The 16,951-nt window shown below is 37.4% G+C and overlaps 1 protein-coding gene across 5 annotated transcripts in view; it reads right to left on the bottom strand.

Moving 5' to 3' along the window:
- STXBP3 (syntaxin binding protein 3) overlaps positions 1–16,951 on the bottom strand; it is a 43,157-nt gene that overhangs the window by 26,018 nt on the left and 188 nt on the right. For 2 of the 5 annotated variants that reach the window (XM_051805352.1, XM_051805332.1), the window contains 15 exons: positions 13,864–13,913; positions 13,056–13,137; positions 11,561–11,637; positions 10,856–10,934; positions 9,383–9,483; positions 7,299–7,453; positions 6,277–6,367; positions 5,217–5,341; positions 3,670–3,774; positions 3,107–3,164; positions 2,823–2,888; positions 2,308–2,388; positions 1,529–1,667; positions 900–1,006; positions 361–459 (listed from right to left, as the gene is read on the bottom strand). In XM_051805352.1, coding sequence (XP_051661312.1) covers positions 361–459; positions 900–1,006; positions 1,529–1,667; positions 2,308–2,388; positions 2,823–2,888; positions 3,107–3,164; positions 3,670–3,774; positions 5,217–5,341; positions 6,277–6,367; positions 7,299–7,453; positions 9,383–9,483; positions 10,856–10,934; positions 11,561–11,637; positions 13,056–13,134 — 1,362 coding nt within the window. In that variant the 5' untranslated portion in view covers positions 13,135–13,137; positions 13,864–13,913. Of the gene's footprint in view, positions 1–360; positions 460–899; positions 1,007–1,528; positions 1,668–2,307; positions 2,389–2,822; positions 2,889–3,106; positions 3,165–3,669; positions 3,775–5,216; positions 5,342–6,276; positions 6,368–7,298; positions 7,454–9,382; positions 9,484–10,855; positions 10,935–11,560; positions 11,638–13,055; positions 13,138–13,863; positions 13,914–16,827; positions 16,944–16,951 lie in introns of those variants that run through there. The other 3 variants (XM_051805342.1, XM_051805361.1, XM_051805370.1) reach the window with 3 other exon arrangements.

Here is a 16,951-nt window from a genome sequence, read left to right as displayed (position 1 = left end):
CAGTCTCTACCACATTACAGTTTAGATTTGAATTGCAGTTTAAAAACCCACTGGAGGAAAAAAAAAACCCCAAAGCAAATCTTTAAATTACACTAAACACTGCCAATCACAGGACAAGCTGTTCTAAAAGACCTCTTGCTTTCACTTTCATTTGCTTCACCTTTAAAATGACCTCTAATAAAGAGCATTACTAACACAAAGCAGTCTAATGTTCTGTATTACTGACAGACTAAAAAAAGATCACTTTTTCACCAGATGTATTTGACAACAGTAACTCATAATAGTATGGACTGGCTGTAACTGCTCACTCAAGTAAATTTCTGCACTTCACCCATGAATTAATTAGTTGGTCAAATTTACCTCCATAACATCTTTGATAACAGGTGTCCACCTAGAAAGTTGAAAGGTTTCTTCTGAAGAACGGTCTCTCCTTGAGTATTTATGCTGCTGAACAGCAAACTGAAAAGATTTTCAAAACATGGTTGCATTATATAATGTATTTGGACTTTTGAAAATTATTCACAGTCAGTAGTGGAAGGAGGGGGCATCAGTAGGAAAATTTAAAGAAATAATAATAATGACAAAGAACAACAATTAATACCTACAGAATTCAGTGTACACTAGAAATACTAACTTCAGAGACAAGAAACTGAGTAGATTGGCACTTTCCAAAACCAGTTAGGTCAAGTCACCATCTGATGATTGTAGAGGGAACATTATGGGTACCTTACTTTAAACAATTAACATGAATAATTTTCAAAGGATTTAGCATTTAAGAATTCCTAGTAATTGCCTGTTTCCAAAAACAGACTTGGATAATACTATTAGGAGTTGCTGAAAGAGCTGTAGACAAGTGCTTGGGTAGTAGGAACTTAGAAAATAAATAAATACATTCTTACTGAAGAGATAACAGGAACATCAAGGTATTTCCAATTTCTTATCATATCACTATCACTTTCTATATGCACATTCTGGATCAGCTTCTCCAAGTTCTCCTGGGTAGTTCCTTCAATATATGGAAAACAGACAACTTAATTACCAAGAGACTGTAAGACAAATTTTGTCTCACACTGTCTGGGCTGTTATTTAGTCCAGGATTTTTTTGTTTCGTTGTTTAACATACTATTATAGTTTAGATAAAATTTTGTTTAATGGTCCATTTTTGAGACCAAAACTCGATATTGCTGCAGATTCCTCAGACCAGCATTCTGCCAATTTCCTCCTCTTCTACTACAAATTCTTCCCCACTGACTTAATTTGTGAAAACAAGAAAACAAACTATTGCACACATCCAAGAACAGGAACGATGCTAAAACACCATATAAATCTGCACTTGAATTACATCTCTTAACTCCTTATCAGTAGTATCTTTGCTACCAATTTGAGCACAGCTACAGAGGATGGACAAGATTTCTTTCAAACCTGGCCATCAACTCCAATATTAACTTATATCAACTAAAAATATCTATCCTAAAACTTGAATTCAAATTAATAGCATTGAGGGAAAAAATAGGACAAGTTATCATACCATTTGTGCTAAAGATATATAGCAGAATAGCTCTGATTTTGTCATAACTCTCGTGACTTTTGTTCAGCAGAACTGGAAGGAGGACTCTCATGGAGTCTTTCACTTTTTGACCTTCTGCATCAGTTCCAAGAGCCAAGTCCTAAATGAATAAAAAATAAAGAGCCCACACACAATGGTTTTAGAGAGTAGTCATTAAAAAGCAATATTGTTTTGTGTGTTTTGAAATGCATTTTTATGAAACCATAGGTTTCAGGAAACAATCAAGCCGCATCAATTTAAACTCAGTATGACATGTCTGACATTTATTTCAATAGCTGCAGCATTATAATAACTCTACATAACACTCAAACATTTAAAAGTGTTTGATATCTAGAACTCCCAGAAATGTAATTTACAGTTTTTTACTTGAGATTAATAGTAAAATGTAATGCCTCACCCCAACAGGTGCTTTTCCCAGACATTTTAAAAAGGTTTCCACCAGCAGAACATACTACAGCAACCTCACAGGAGTTTTGAACAAAGAAAACAAAGATGGTCTTTATAAAAATCAGCCAGATTTCAAGACAAAAACCCCCAAACTCTAAGAATACCTCCATTACTGGCAGATTAAGAGCCTTGTACATCTCATTTAGTTTTAATACTAGTACCTCAAAAACTGACGGCAAAAAAAAAAAAAGGCATGAGATTTTTGTCACTTAAAACAAGCCTCTATTCCTGCAAACAAAAAAATCTGTATTTGCAGTAAGTTGCTGCTTGGGTTTTGGTTTTTTTAAACATACCTGTTCAGTTTTACAGAGCCTTTCTATGTTAGATTTGAACTTGCTCATGCAATCTTCTGCTATGTTAAGATGAACAACTTGCTGTAAGACAGAAAGAAAGGAGAAAAAAGACAATCACAAGCTGCCATAACTTTACTGTCTTTTTTTAACATACTAATAATTTTTACTGGTTATAAGAGTCAATCTTTCAACTATCCTTCAGAACCATCATGCATTTTCCATGTTTTACCCTTCACTTAGAGACCAGCCCCGGTAATACCTTTTAAAACATTAAACACTAGTGCCATATTCAATCCTCAAAGCACACAAATAATATGATTTTTTTACTTAGTAAAATGAAACACCTGGAAACAAGTTTTCTTCTCCAAATTTTACAGTAGGTGAACCTACTGGAGAACAGCTATATAGCACACTCAACAGGAAAACAACAGAATAAAGCTCGACTTCAATAACACAGAAAGTTAAAGTGCACAGAATTATTTATTGTGACGTTGTAATTACAAAAGACCCCTTACCTTACTGATCTCTTTACGATACTGTGGCATCCTTTTCATCAACTGGGACAGAGCAGAGAGTGATAACTGTGAAGAAACGATACAAGTTGAAAATCTGGCCCCCCCAATATTTGACATGCTTATTTCCCTTCTTGTTGCAGTCTTGCTTCCCCCACGACCCTCGAAAATTCCAGTTGAGAAAAGCCTCAATCTCTGTAATAGGTCAATGAATTCAAGGGATCTGATTAGGTGAAAATAACTGAATTATCAGGAAAGACTGCAATACTTCAATTTAAACAACTTACTTTTCCTTCTGCTTCTTTTTTTTTTGATGAAATCTCTTTCAGAAGTTTGGGTATTTCTCTGAAAAAAAAAAAAAAGAAAAATTATTGAATGCAACAGCACAGAAGTTCTAAAATCTTTTGTTAAAATCTTAAAGGAACTGTACAACATGAACTTCTGAATGAAAGTAAAAACTTCAGATACAGGTCTCCTTCAGAGAAGAGAGCAATTTTTCACAGAAACAATGTAAGTTAAACTTATGATATCTGCATAATGTCATTTGATGTAACAGCTTGCTAGTACTTTACACAAAATAATCCCTTCAGATGCAAAAGATTTGAAAATACTTCCCAGGAAATTACTTGATTTCCATTTTCCTCAAGAACTGTAAGGAACATTAGCATAACAGTATATCTTGATACATAACGTATTTTGGAAGCACAGTTTCTTGCTGGCATCCATTAATTAACTGAATGAAGTCTATATTACAAACCATCTTCACTACTACCTGTATTCCTACCAAACAGCTTAAATACGTTCCCTCTCAAAGAAACCAAGTAGTTGGGTTTGTTATTCATTCACATACTCTATCACATCTGCAATGTGCTTGTGCCGCATCTTCACCCAGAGGTCATCATCTTCCTCCAAAATTGCCTCCTTTTCCTTCCCAGTAGATCCTTCTGTTTTGTATCTTCCAAGAGAAAATTCAGACAGTAATTTGGTTTTTGGGTTTCCCCTAATTCTCATTAGTTATGACAGTATTATTTATTACAGTTTAATGAACATGAATGGTAACAGCAGTAACATACAAAGGTTTTAATTTACAAGCCAAGCTATTGCCTCACAAAAATATAATTAACAGAAGGATTTTACAGATTACATCTTTGAACACAGAAGAAGCAGATGAATTTTAGAATGGTTCTTTGGGGTAATAGCTTCTGGACATTCTTTTAAACCAACAGTAACTAGAGATTTAATCACACATTCACATGCACCTCCATTTCTCTTCAGCTTTCAATGTCAACTTCCCTCTGGTTCCAATGCAAACTGCACAAACAACACACTGAAACTGCAAAGTGCAGCTTTCCATGTGTACTATAAGAGATTTTATAACTGAAGGAAAATGAAGTCCCATTCACCAACAAAACAGACTAAGCAGGGCAAATTGCTCCACATATAAAAAGGAACATGCTTCACACCATTACAGAGCAGTTATTACTTGACTATAAACAAAGCTCGCAATAAACCTACAAAGCAAGACAGCAATCACATTACACAATATTTTCACATTTACAGAAACTCACACAGTTGCCAGAAAGCAGAATGGGGGAAAAAAAAAAAAAAAAAAATCACAGGATTAATTGTGAAATTCAGATCATGGCTACCTATAAAACATACTCTGCTACATCTTCATACCTGGCGAGTTTGAGATTAATAGAACTCTACACTTCCTATTAAAACATTCACTCAGTGCTTCCAACCAAAGACAGGCATTCCTGTTTGCTTGACCAAACAACGAGGCCATCAGGTCTCATTTGCTGTAGAGGGTCATCAGAAAGCAAAGTCCTACCAAAATCCTTGTTGTCAGAACAATCTGACAGCAAAGTACATAACTTATGCAAACCACTGTTAGACTGTTCCAACACTGCTTATGAACTGAACATGACTTACTTAAATGTGCACTTAGAATAGAAACATGTACATTTTAACAACTACACAAATTAAATGGTTGGAGCTATAAAACTGAGCATTTCTGAGAAATAACCAAGAGTTTTCTCAATATGCAATTACTGGTCTAATTTGTCTTGTTATGTCGAAAAGGTTGAGAATATGAAAGAAAATCTAGAGAATCTCAGTGTGCACTATGACAAAGTTCTTGGTTTTTTAAAAAAATGCAATTTGTTAGACCCAAAACTTAACAAAAATGATAGTTAGATCCTACCTAATCTCAACTAAGTGAGGAACTTAAAAAAATGAAGTTACAAATCCAAAAGGAAAGAGTCATAAGTGAAGCAACCGTTATGTAATACAAGGAGCTAATACTGCCATGGTGCAATTATGCTAAACAACTCCAGAGATTTTATAATCAAGAGTAAAGGGTTTTAGGTTTGTTTTCTTTTTTAAAGTACTTGCTTGTAAGTATCGTTTTCAATTGGTAGCAGGTCATACGCCATTGCCTGGAAGGTGAGCTCATGAAGTACAGTTGATACTGGATCAAAGGCACGATCAATTATTATTAGTTGGGAGTGGGTTTTAGCCTAAAAAGCCATCAAACAAACATGGAGAAGTTAAGACATACAATACAAAGTTAATGCATGTTAAATCTATTTACATCAAGGTTACAGCACTGCAGATATGTTTTGAAAAATAACTGAAAAAAACCTGAAGTATGGTCCAAGTGTTTATCAACATTATTAGCAACAAACATTTAAATTACATACAATGGGTTTAAATATTAATTTTAAGGTAATGCTCTCAGCAACCTGAATTTTGTTCATCTAATGAACAAAAAGTGTAAAGAAAAAAAAAAGGCCACCCACTGACTTTTCATAGGTAACTGCATTGTTCATATTTCAGTGCCCCTTATCTATACAGTGCTGCAACACAGGAAAAAATCTCCAAACATTCAACTGAAAGTTTCATTTTGGGATTTAATAAAGTGGCAGTAGCAGCAGGTACATTTATTTCTGTAGCAGAGTGCAAAGCCACCAAGTCAGAATGGTTTAGCCTATACTTCTGTGTTAAAGCAGCTGCCCTGATCAGCCCTGATCTGTAGGGACAGATCAAAACTATTATTTGCATGAACAGCTCTATCTTTGTGGACAATAAATCCCTTCAGGAGAGCCATTTTAATTCTGCAGAGAAGTCCCCTCTACACACAGCCTTATGGAAGGTGATATTAAAACAAAATTTATCCACTTGTCTTCAGGTTTATATCATCCCCTATATCATCACAGGGCTAATTTTTCAAGTAAAACCAGTTTATCAGTTTTTACCTTACATACAGATTTACTGTATCAGCTACTACTTCTAAATTGCTATCATACACAAAAACAACTAAATGGCAATTAGTTGCCTTCATAATTAAATAAAATCTGGGTTTGTAGAACCTATTGTCAAAGCCTATTTTGAACATTATTCTTTTTCCCCAGACTTAAAAAAAAGTAGTAAACATTTTAAGTTCACTTTCTACCTTTATTTGGCTTTTCTCATCTGTTCTGTAGTAGTTTTCAAGATTTTTTTCAACAAGCTGTGCAAGTTTGCTGGCTCTATCAGATGGTCCACTGGGAAAAAAGGAAGCATGCAAAAAGAACTTAAATTTCTTCATCAGTACACTAAGGTGCTACCTTTAAAACAGAAAGAACTCCCTAGATTGATCCTCTGGTTTCACAAGCAGTTTCTGAACTCCATTCTAAGTATTTCCAATATATTTACACTTTTACATTACGATTCCACTCTTTGAATGCTTCAGGTATTTCACACAGCAGAAACAGCTTCAGCCAAAAGATTGACATGAGCTGGCATACGGCCCAGCACCTAAAAGTCTCACTCAGAGGCAGGAAACAAGAAAGAAGAAAGACAAACGGAAAGAAAAGAAAAAGAAACAGCCAAGTAGTTATTTCTCTGTTACCTTTGCAGAGAATAAGGCACCACTTCACATTACACCACAGAATGCAGTTCTTGAACACAATTTCAGATGTCTACTTTGACATCTAAGATACTAATCTGTACCCCCTTTCAAAGCTCAAAGGAGGCATTCTTAATATCTCTACTACAAGAAATCCTGATCCCATCTGCCACAGCAATTTATGAATTCCTTGGCACCAAGTGGAGCTGCAAATCTACAAACAGCAGCAGTTCTCCTACAGGATTATGCATCTGGTACACAGGAATGCAGCATAACAGTGTCATCCTACTGACCAAACATGAAACAAGCCATTTAGAACAAAACAGGGTCTAGCAAGTACTGTTCTACAAATGTACATAGAGAAATAGCTCACTGTTTTACCTACACTTCACAAATTCCTATCATTCCATATTTCAGAGTTGTGGATTAAAAACAATTAACCCACAATTACAAAAATAAACCAAAAAAAAACCAACTAACCAAACTATGCTGCAGCCTCAAGCTATGACCAAACAATGTGGTAAGCACTAGAAGTGAAAGCAATTACACTGTAAAACACTGACTTTATATCATACTCCTTTATATACCTTTTATATCGTACTCCTGGATTCTCATCTAGTGTGGCACATAAGGTAACAATTTGTTCAGCCATTACTTGCATTACAGTATCTTTCTCCTTTGTCTTTTCCAGAGTCGGACTGTAACAGCGGTAGAATGCATCTGGGACATTGAGAATAAATACCTAGGTAGAGCACAAACAAGGAAAAAAGGGCCTAAATTGCACATATCTAAAATATCTGGTAAAAAACTTGCTAATAATTTAAAACTAAATGCTGTAAGAGAAAGTCACACATAATACCACCAAAAAAAAAATTAATCCCACACTTCATTCCACCTTCTCTGCCCTGTTGAGCTCATCAGCTTCTTGTTCTCACACTCTCTTTTTCCCTATTACTCTTTTCTCCTATGTAAATTACTATATTTTTCAAATTGCTTACTGCCTGTTCAGATGGAAGGAAGGAAGGAAAAGATATCAGGAAGAACTAAATCCTCTTCAGCGTCTTGTACAGAGCCACACGATGTAATATCAGAATAATTATAGAATGTATCAAGGTTAAATTTAAAATAAAATTTTATGTATTGTATCTGCTTATTAGATGAGGACTTTACCTTCAATAATTGAAATTTTTTAAATGCATTAAACCTTGATAAAAGAAGTTTAGTACTACAGAGAAAAAAAGTTTTTTCAACAGTTTTGTAAATGGAATGCAAATACAGAAACAACCCCATTGTCAGTAGATGGATTTTCTCCAGCTTCAGATGGACTCTGTAACTACAGAGCCAAAGAAGAACGTCCATCCAGATAAAGATGTTTGCTTCATTCAAGTACATAGTCACCTGGACTTCGCCCAGAGCTCACTCTGATTATTCACCCTTAGCACCCCAGAAAGCAGGCAAACTAGTTAACGCTGCTCCTTTGCTAAGGATTTAAAATGTTCTCACAACCCAAAATATCTAGAATACAAAACTACACCAAAACAAGAGTGTTGTTCAACTGGAGTGCTGCTTATTTTCAACATCAGAAAACTAGTCACAATTTCTACTCTGACAGTGAGACCTCTGGAGAACCACGACCACAAAATTTTCATAGGCCTTATTTGGTAGAGTATTTCTGAAGAGCAGCCTTGGCAGAGCTCCCCAAAACAGTTTGAAACAAAACTTGGGAGCATCAACCTCACTGGAAAGCAAACAAACAAGCCACCACGCTCATTATTCTCTGATGGTTTCTCAACCTAAAAAATAAAAAAACCTTTTTATTATAAAGGAGTCTGTCTTCAAACTAGGAAACTGCATCACAGCAACACGTGGCCAGCAGCAACCTCTCCTATATTCACCTGCCACTTGGTATATTAAGAGCTGTGACCCCCCTTGTTCATAATGTTTGATGTGGGAAACATTCATGGTTAGTTGTACAACTCTCAGTACTGGACAGGGTTTGGAGGCTTCACTGTATTAGTATCAGTGTGCATTTCAGCCTTCTGTGTCTGATCAAGAGCATCAGCAACAAATTATTTCTCAACACAGCACCCACTGTGCGGCTGCACGTTGAAACCACTCATTGGCTTCCATTGGTGGTCTCAAATTTTTAATTGAGAAAACAGGGATTTCCATGTTCTCCTCTCACTGAAAAGTCTGTCAGGCTGTGGTAGTTTTTATTTCCTGTTTTTTTGTAAGGCTTTCATTTTGTTTCCCTCCCCTGCAGTTCTCTAAATCAAGTAGTTGGTCCTACTTACTCCTATTCCTATGCACCAACCTACCTTGTCTGCCAAAGTAACACCTCAGCATAAGCAGTAACATAAACTCTACTGTTTACTGAAGACAAACCAGAACACTTGCCTTCTCTTAGGGAACAGATTCCTTCTTTAACCTCCCTACTTAACTGACATTAAGTCTGGCAAACAGACCACGTGCAAAGAATAAACCTTTCAGTATGAGAGCATTTGTTTTATCTGAAAAGCACAGACGAGCACTGGAAATGTGCCAAAATGGTAAAACATCTCACATACAGTTTGTCAGTCAAAAGCTACATTTTATTTCATTGTTTTCTAGAAGGTCAGCAACACTTAAAAATAATCCTCCAGACTGTTTTTTGCTGTTAAGATTAACTTACCTGAGACTCGTAAGGGAAGAAGGAAATATTGATCTCCTTGCATTTCCTTATTGATTTTGCACATGAAGATTTAATTTTATTGAAGAGGCTGTCAGGACAAACTAGGGGGAAAAAAAAAAGACTAAGTATAAATAATTTGTGCATATTCCAGCTGTCAACTCACTTATGAGCTTACAGTATTCAGAACAGACAATTCTAAATTGAAAACCAATTAACCGTAAAATACAAAAAAAAGTTGCCTGCTCTTCCTAAAGTGAGAGGGAACATATAATCAATATTTTGTGTTGTTCAAAAAGCACCACTGGTCAATTTTTACTAGCTTTGTGCAAGGGAAGTTGTAGAACACTCAATAACGGTCTGCAGCTGTGAAAGATGCTGATTTTATCAAAGCAAAACTTTCTGCTATTTATTCTCATATAGGAGAGAAAAAACACTTCCCAAGCTACAAAAAAGGTTAAACTGAGAAATAATGTGTACATATCTAACAGCAAAACACAGAAATACAGAATTTAATATAGGTCTCAAATGTGTTCCACTATGCTTCCAGGCTACACTGGATCCCAGTCTAGAAACTGAATTTAAGGAATACAGGGACAACATGAATACTACACAGACTTCGAAGTGACAGAGCTATTTCTCTAACTCAGGAGCTATTCATCTCAACAGGAAAAGTTTTGGCAAGTATTCAAACTGAAAGCTTGCCACTTGCAACCAAGGAACACAGAGCAAGATAGTATTTTTCCAGAACAGTCATTGCTGCTTCAGTGTGAAATGAACCAAGAAACCAAGAGCTTTGGATAGTAATTTGATAACTGCTTTGAGAACATACAGTAGCAGATATGCACCATGCACAGACATCCACAAAGACAGTCACAACTCAGGCCCTGCCTTCAGCAGCACGCTTGGGTTTTTTGTTTTCCCTTCATTACAGACCGTCTTAGTCCCACTGACTGACTGCAGGGAACATGCAGTCACATTCACCGCATTCACACTCATTGCCTCTGCTGTGCACGCAAGGGCTAAGTAGGCCCCTTCTTCCAGGTGAAGGGAAAAAGCTGGCTCACAAGTCTGAAGAACTACCTGAAATAACCAACTAACACTGCTCTTGCAGAAAGTTCTCATGCATATTTATTTTGTTTATGTGGAGATACGTAGTTATACCTGAATTGTGTTCCTCCACACTCTCCAACACAGGTGAAGACTGGAATACTTAAAAATAAAACTACATATCCTAAATTAAAAGCTGAGGAGCAGAACAATCAAGACTGGTAATTGTGAAAGAAATTACTATTGCAAGACAGCATGGTGACCACAATCTGGCACCCCAAATATATGGTTAATGACTTGAGTCTCAAATCTTCTCACAAGAAACAAGACCTCAACTTTTCAGGTACTCAATTATAGGAAAGAAGTGAGGAGCTCACTTATTTACCTATATAAAGTTATCAAACTACAACACAAAAGCTTACTTACAGTCAGTGAAATACACATATGCTGCTTTGTATCTGCTGCATGATTTAGTGATGAAGTCATCAATAAGTCCATCTACAGACTTATGGGGGTAGAAAAAATAAGGAAAAAAAACATCATGACAGTGTTTTACCTTTGTTCACATACCAGATAAAGTTTCTCCCACCCTATTACCAAGTCCCACTTAGGAATACTGAAGTTCAACATACAAGAAAACACTTAAGCTTGAGATTTTTAATTCCACAGCAAGAATAACAAACAAACAGTTACAGATGGTCAGTCATGCACCAAGATCACTTTAGGAAGCACCCAAATCAGGGTACTTGTAAAATTTCCCACCTATAACAGTGCTGAGATTTATTCTCCCAAGAATTTTTAGGAAGTAATAGAAATCTTATTAGAGCCATTACTTTGAATTCTATTTTTCAATGTATTGCATCATTATGTGATACAACGTCTCTTTCAGTGAGGTTACAATAGCTAAGCAATGAAACAGTGCCTCCATTGACCACAAGGTACTTGTTTGTAACATACTCTGGTAGCACAGCATTTTCTTTTTGTTATGGGAAATGAAGCATCACACGGAGAAGTATTACAGAAAATGCAAAAGTTAAGTACTGTATAGCTGTACACAGTAAATCAACATTTTAAAATAAGATTGTTTTTTCAGTCTGAAAGATCTTGCAACACTTTCTTTAAAATACTAACCTTTTTTGTGGGAGTTATTAAATATATTGCTTTCATGTGTGGGACAGGCTCACGGTTTTTATATACATTCTCCACCACTATAAAGTAAAAAATATTATTTATATATATATATATAATATATAAATTTTATAATTAAGAGCATTATGCATCTTTAAGGAAGGCAGTAGAGAGTTAATAAAGTAACAGCAATCAAGTTGTCCACAATATTAGAGGCAGGGACATATCATCTGCCAAGAAAGCCCTGATTTTTTTCTTTGTTATTTTAAATGCATCAGGTTACCACACGACTTCTTCAACTCTCAGCCTAGTGACAACTAAAGTTGGAGGACTAAATTCTTCCTGGGTATTCTACACAAGCAGAGTTTTGACCTCACACAGAAAGATATGGCAAGGCAAACATGCTCAAATTATGGGGGCCAGTACAAACTGTCTTGCAAGAGAACTGCCTTGGCAAGATGGTTCTTTTTCCAGCACACTGAAGGAGAGGGAGAGCAAAATTATGCAGGGCATCATTTTGGACTACAGCCTCTTCTGTCCTTTGTTTGCCTATTTCCTGGGCACTTACTCTGTTTCAGTATAATTGCAGGCACAAATTAGATATTTTCAGCAAATCAGCTTCACTCAACTCCTGTTTTTCTCTCTTTAATAAAGTCATTAATATATAGTGTTGCAGTACACAAGCTTGAGAATGCAGAAATTTTGTGTGGGAGGAATGAGGAAGATAAGTTATGTCAGACATCTGGATGCTGAAAGACAGGCTCTTTTCAGCAGTGTACTCACTAAAAATAAAAGGCTTTTCTTAATGAAGAGGATACATGCTCACTGACAGTTTCTCACAAAGGATAAGTAGTACCTCTTATGACTTATAACACACTCCAAAAAAGGAAATTGATACAGTTTTGCTATTATACTTCCAGAATAATCATCTTATACTGAATAATCGAAATAAGAAAAGTCTTGCTACTTGTGAAAAAATAACCAAGTCTAAACAATGCCCTCTTACAAATGTATTTCTAAAAATCTAGACCTAAAGCTAATTAAAAACAAGATCGCTTACATTTTGTGCATTTATTTCAATCTCAAAGACAGGCATTAGCAAAAAAACACCCACTCCCCTCTCCCAAAACAAAAATCACATACAAAAAAGCCCAAAAACCCAAACCCACCACACCAACCAAACAAAAAAACCTTAAAAGCACAAAACACTGAAAAACAAACAAACCAACCCTTACAGCAATCTTTAGGGAAAAAAATATTTTAAAAAAGGATCTGAACTTCTAGGTAAAGAAACATTTATTTCTTCATTAAAAAAATAATAAATCACAATTGGGTAATTACTGTATAAGCCAGAAAGTCTACTAGTCTAATATCCCACAGCTACTTGTCTTCATCAACCAAATAAAGACACTTTTCTGGAAGGGTATCCTCCATTTCACTCCTTCCTTTTTTCTTACCAGGATATTGCCATCTGTACATTAATAAGAATTACACTTACCTGTGATACCCTCTGCCAGTAGATCAGTCATTTTGCAGCACAGTGACAGCAATTTAGTAGTGTAATCATCTAAAAGCATTATCTAAACATTTTGAAAAAACACACAAGTATTTACGTAAGTTAATCAGCTATAGCAAACCCATGTTATTGCCTTAACTTGCTGTGGAAATTTGAAGCTGAAATCTATTTCGTTACTCTATATCTTTTCATTACCTGCATATAGCAACACTGCAGGAGAAAATTAGTCTCAAACAGCATTAGAAGGCAGCTCCCTACATACAGGATATCCAAAGATAAGCCTCATCTTAACTAAGTAGCTTGTCCCCCCGACTCATACTAAAAAATATTTTGAAACTTTCACTTGGTCACAAGTCTTTTGAATTCCTGCTAATATACTCAATGGTCTGCTTAAATATATCTGTACTTATTCTAAAACTGTTTTATAGCTTAAGCAGCTCAAAGAGGTGAATCCACACGTACTGGAGTGCCATATAATTTATGAAAGTAATAAAGTATAAGCCTTTGAAAAGAAAAGTGGAGATAAACAAAACCAGCTTCTAATTTTTTTAAAAACTAAAAAAAAAATAGGAGACAATTAACCATTTGTTCTCCCTATACTAGGCTTTAGATTTTTCAACATGTATTAGACAGTGTTCAGAGTTACCAAACCCCAAACCCATTACTTGGATAGAAAACAATGTTAGGTGAAAACACCAGCCATGAAGTTTATTTATTTGTTCTCTACTCAGTGATACAGATTTCTTGTTCAAGCGATGACAACATTCTTACAAAAATAACAAAACTGTACCTTCCATTCTTCCTCTTTCCTGAAGTCATCAAACACTGCTGATTTTAGCTCTGCAAGAAGAAACAGTTTCTCAGTTAGAGGAATCAAATTGTTACTAAAAAAGAAAATAATAATTCGCTCATTTAGATTCATATGTTTAGAGGTCTAAAAAGAATAATAAAAAAAACCCACATCAATAAATATATCCACAGAATTCTTGACCACAAACTGCCCCTGCCTGTTTCTAGGTCTGTACATAAGGTGTAATAAAAAAATCTTTAGCCTCGTGAAAATTTTATTAACCTCCATATTTCTGGATAACATTCTTGCCAATTAATTAGTCTTTAGCATTACACAGAGTTCTTTTTAATAAGCTGAATGCCCAAGAATCTTGTCCAAAAGCTCAAATATATTTTTTCTACAATACTGTATTTTGGTTGCCTATAAAATAAACCAGACCATACAAATTCAGTTGTCTTGAACCTCATTTCTATAATTAAAAAATTGAAGTCCATTTTTTCCCATGATAAAAAGAAACTTTATTCCAAGCTATCAGTGTACTAACACAGTGTACTTGCCCGTGTAACATTCCAACAATGTTTTGCCCTCAACCTGCAGCTGCCTCATCCAAATAACTGACCTAGACTGCTTTACAAGCTCTTAAAATCATCTCACTGCTCTCCAGAAAGCATTCTGAACACACCAAAAACCATCACAAGCCCAGGAATGATTAGTGCTCCATTTTTGTCCAAGTTTTCATTTTCTTCTCACAAATTTCATACCAATTGCACATCCTGAATACCTTTTCTACTTTTATCTTCTTTGAATTAGTCTAGAAAAGCATTTTTTCTTCTACCTTTACTTCCTGATCTAGATAAGAACTATACACAAGGCTGCAGGAACTGCAGACTGCTAAATCCCTATGTGAAAAAATAAACAAACAAACAAGGAAGCCACACCTTGGCAAAGTCAGTGACCCGTTTATAACACACTTCCTGAAGAAAGGACTGTAAACAAGCGTTACAAAAAATAAAGTTGCAGAAGTGCCAAAATTAACGTAGCTATCTGTGATTAGGCTAGAACCCATTATACGAGTCTAGAACAGAACTCTTTGTGGAAAAACTTTATTTACAGATAGACACAGAGAGCAGCTGTATATAGTCAGGATTTTATCCACAGGAACTACTGCTTCCTAAATACAGGTGCTCCTCCTACCCCCATAATTGTGAGCTGACAACAAACTGGGTGAATTAACTCTCCCACACACTTCTGCTTCAATTCAGACTAAAACTGCACCTAACAGAAGGGACTATCACAATGGCACAAAGGGGTTTTTAACAGCACCATGACATAGCACAGGTACAACTCCCTTTGTACACACACCACAGGTACTTCTGTACCTGTTCACAGAGCAGGAATAAGATACACATTGACACAAACTGCCACATAAACCACCAACACCACTGACATACTATTTTCAGACAAATCAGCCTTAAAAAAAAAAAAAGCACCAACATGTTTGCTGATCCATTAAGAAGCAGCAGTTTATGGCCTTCAATTACTCATAATCAGGGTGCCAGAGTATGTATGAAACTTAGTTCATCAATTTTCATTGTTGTTGAAATGGAAAGACAAGAGTAACTAATTATCTAACAAAGCATTCTTTTCATGACATACCTCAACTAAACTTGCCATATAAATGTTTTATTATTTACATTGCTTTACCATCACTCTAATCTTCATTCCTCACAGTCTTGTCTGCACTGACAACACCATTTTCAAAAGTCCTTACAGGCCCTGACAACACTATAATGCTTTGATCACATTCCTTCCTTGAATGTCCAAGTCTTCTACAAAATATCTCAAGACAAAACGGTGGCTTGACAGTCAAAGGCACACATAACCTAACAGACCAAGACAGGAAAAGCAAAGCAGAAAAAGGATTTCTAAAGGTCAAGTTGTAAACAAAGGTATCTAATTCATACAAGCAGGGTATAGGTGCCAGCAATTGAGGACTGAACATCAGAGTTCAGTTCCTCTTTCTCAATATCCTCTTCCAGTGACACGAGCAACCAGATCAGAGCTTTCAGGTGGAAGCAGTGGAGGAACAGAAAGAAGACAGCAGCAGGACCTTCCCATTTCAGTGACAGTCACTAGGCTGGCTGAACAGCTCATGGAGTCACAACCTCAGTACAATTAAGCCCGGGGTGAGGTGGCTGCTAATGCCTTTTCTCATAGGTCTCACACTACCTGAAATACTATGAGCCCTTCTACTCCACCAGGGAAGGGAGCAGTTGCAATTTCCTTTTCTGTAACAAACACCAGCAGAACCTGCTCCTAAACATGGAGATAAAAATCTGCAGTTCATTTGTAAGACTACGTGGGAACACCTTCAACTTTTTCTACTGAAACCGTGAAGCCGAACACAAAGTGGGCAGTGCCACTCCGTGACACACACCAGAGCCCCTCCTGAGGCCGGAGTCTCCCCAAAACAGCCAGTTTGGATGCAACAGAGAAGTCCTGGAAGAGCTGGCTTCAGTTTAAGCTCTCCAAGAGCCGGGCCGGTGGGCTACAGCCTGCAGAGCTCACCCTTATCTCGGAATAAGGCGCGAGCGTCTCTATCCAGGCGCTGTCACCGCGGGCACCGCAAGGCGGGGCAGCCGCCTCCCACCCCCGCGATGAGTCACCAGGTGTAGCAGCCGGGGAGAAGCCACCACCCACAGCCTCCGCCGCACAGCCGGCTCCCCGCAGGGCCGCCCGGGACCGACTCCGCTCGCCCTCCTCGGCTCCGACAACGGCGCGGCTCCGGCCGCGGCCCCGGACCCACCCCGGGCGGGCAGGGCACCCCCGACCCCACACGGCGGGATATACGCGGGCGGCGCCCCAGCGGCGGCGGCTTCCAGCCGGCCCGCGCACACCGAGCGGCCCCGGGGCGCTCCCGGCCCGGAGCGGGGACAGCAGCCCCGCACTCGCTCCCGCACGCACTCACTCTGCCACACAGCGCCCTTCAGCCCCCGCACCGGCGGCGCCATCTTGCTGCCAATCCCTCCCAGCAGCACTCCCTTCCCCTCCCTCTTCAGGGACGGCGGGCGGAGCCGGGCGGCGGAGG

The sequence above is a fragment of the Manacus candei genome, unplaced genomic scaffold (assembly GCF_025592945.1).
Source record: "Manacus candei isolate 608988 ecotype Guabito, Panama unplaced genomic scaffold, ASM2559294v1 h1tg000005l, whole genome shotgun sequence".
NCBI classification, from domain to species: Eukaryota; Metazoa; Chordata; class Aves; order Passeriformes; family Pipridae; genus Manacus; species Manacus candei.
This window is presented reverse-complemented; position numbering and strand designations above follow the sequence as displayed.